The 1,325-nt window shown below is 49.6% G+C and overlaps 1 protein-coding gene across 1 annotated transcript; it reads right to left on the minus strand.

Annotated features, from left to right (window-relative positions):
* Positions 1–303: 303 nt before the first annotated feature.
* Positions 304–939, minus strand: LOC117106458 (semaphorin-1A-like). The gene has a single exon (XM_033247822.1). It carries the CDS (start codon positions 937–939, stop codon positions 304–306), a length of 636 nt encoding a protein of 211 aa, XP_033103713.1.
* Between the last annotated feature and the right edge of the window lie 386 nt (positions 940–1,325).

Here is a 1,325-nt window from a genome sequence, read left to right on the forward strand (position 1 = left end):
GAAAAACCAATAAAAGAGGAAACAAAAACAAAATTGTTATTAGTTTCGCATTTGTTTTCTTCTCTATCTAACTTCTATCTGTGTCAAACGAATAAGAAAATAACTATGGACCTGTACGACTTCTCGGGCCACTTAATGGACGGTGCTTTCGGAAGCGTTTACTCGGCGATCAGAAGAGCCGACGGACTGCCGGTCGCCGTGAAGGTAGTGAGAAACTCCTCGGCGTCCTACCTGACGAACGAATCGGGCGAAACGATATTGGCGGAGGCGCATCCTATGCCGTGAAAATCTCGAGTCGCGCCTTCAGAAAAGTCGTCCAGCTGGAGTCCAGTATCGTTCTGCCTCCCTTGTCGTCGGTGCAAACGCGAGCGATTCGCAGTTTTCTACGGAAACTTCTCGGAAGAAGAAAAACACTTCTTTTCCCTCTACAAACGAACCGACGAATTTCGGGTGATTCAGCCACAACGAATCGTGCCTCTTGGTTATGAGAGGAACGGCGTTGCCCATCGACCTCGTCAGTGCGGAATCCCTGCCGTTGAAATCGGCTACCGTCCCGGCGTACAGGCTACCCTCCGCAAAGACGGAAGTTACCTTTTGATCAACGGCGAACGGACAATTGTACAGACCGTCCGTCGCGTTCCTTCTCCTCCAACCACTCTCCAAGTTCGACATCTCGGCATGAATGCACATCGGTTTCTGAGCGTTGGTTCCGCAGATCAACACTCGACCGTTCGTTAAATCCGGAGTTACGATTTTCACATAGTTCTGGCAGTCGTGTTCTTCCTTCCCTTTCAATCTGCACTCCTTTTTGGCGACCGAGTCCGGCATCCAGTCTAACTTCGTAGCCGTCGAGGATTCTAGAGTTCGATCGAGATCGAACACGAACGCCGAGTTGTTCGCGCCCACGAACAAGGTTCGCCACTCCTTCACAACTCGCATTTCGACGATGGGCGAGATGCCGACGCTCGTTGCGAAAGAAACGTCGATTTCGTTCGTAGAAGGCGATTGATCTTCGGTCGGCATAGGATACGCGACCGAAACTAACATCACTATCAGGGCGAAGAGGAACAGCATGCCGATTGTATTCTACTTTCTGCGTCTCGCGTTCATATGTTGATTTCGAAAACAGTTGTTTACTTTTAAACAAGAGATCGTCGAGTATAAAAACAAGAAGAATAAGTAATTCGGGTAGCATTGTTCGTTCGCGACGAACCATGGCGTTGACGTTCAACATCAAACTCGGAGAAGGAAGCGGGACGTACAGGGCGAAAAATGGATTGAGAGGTTGGACGGTCATGTCCGGCTTCGTACAAGGTTTTGCGGAC

The sequence above is a fragment of the Anneissia japonica genome, unplaced genomic scaffold (genome assembly GCF_011630105.1).
Source record: "Anneissia japonica isolate Jap-2015-1 unplaced genomic scaffold, ASM1163010v1 scaffold287651_len53656_cov188, whole genome shotgun sequence".
Classification (NCBI taxonomy): Eukaryota; Metazoa; Echinodermata; class Crinoidea; order Comatulida; family Comatulidae; genus Anneissia; species Anneissia japonica.

Coding starts and splice junctions, on each gene's coding strand:
- LOC117106458 (XM_033247822.1), bottom strand. CDS start 939: ATGCGAGTTGTGAAGGAGTGGCGAACCTTGTTCGTGGGCGCGAACAAC.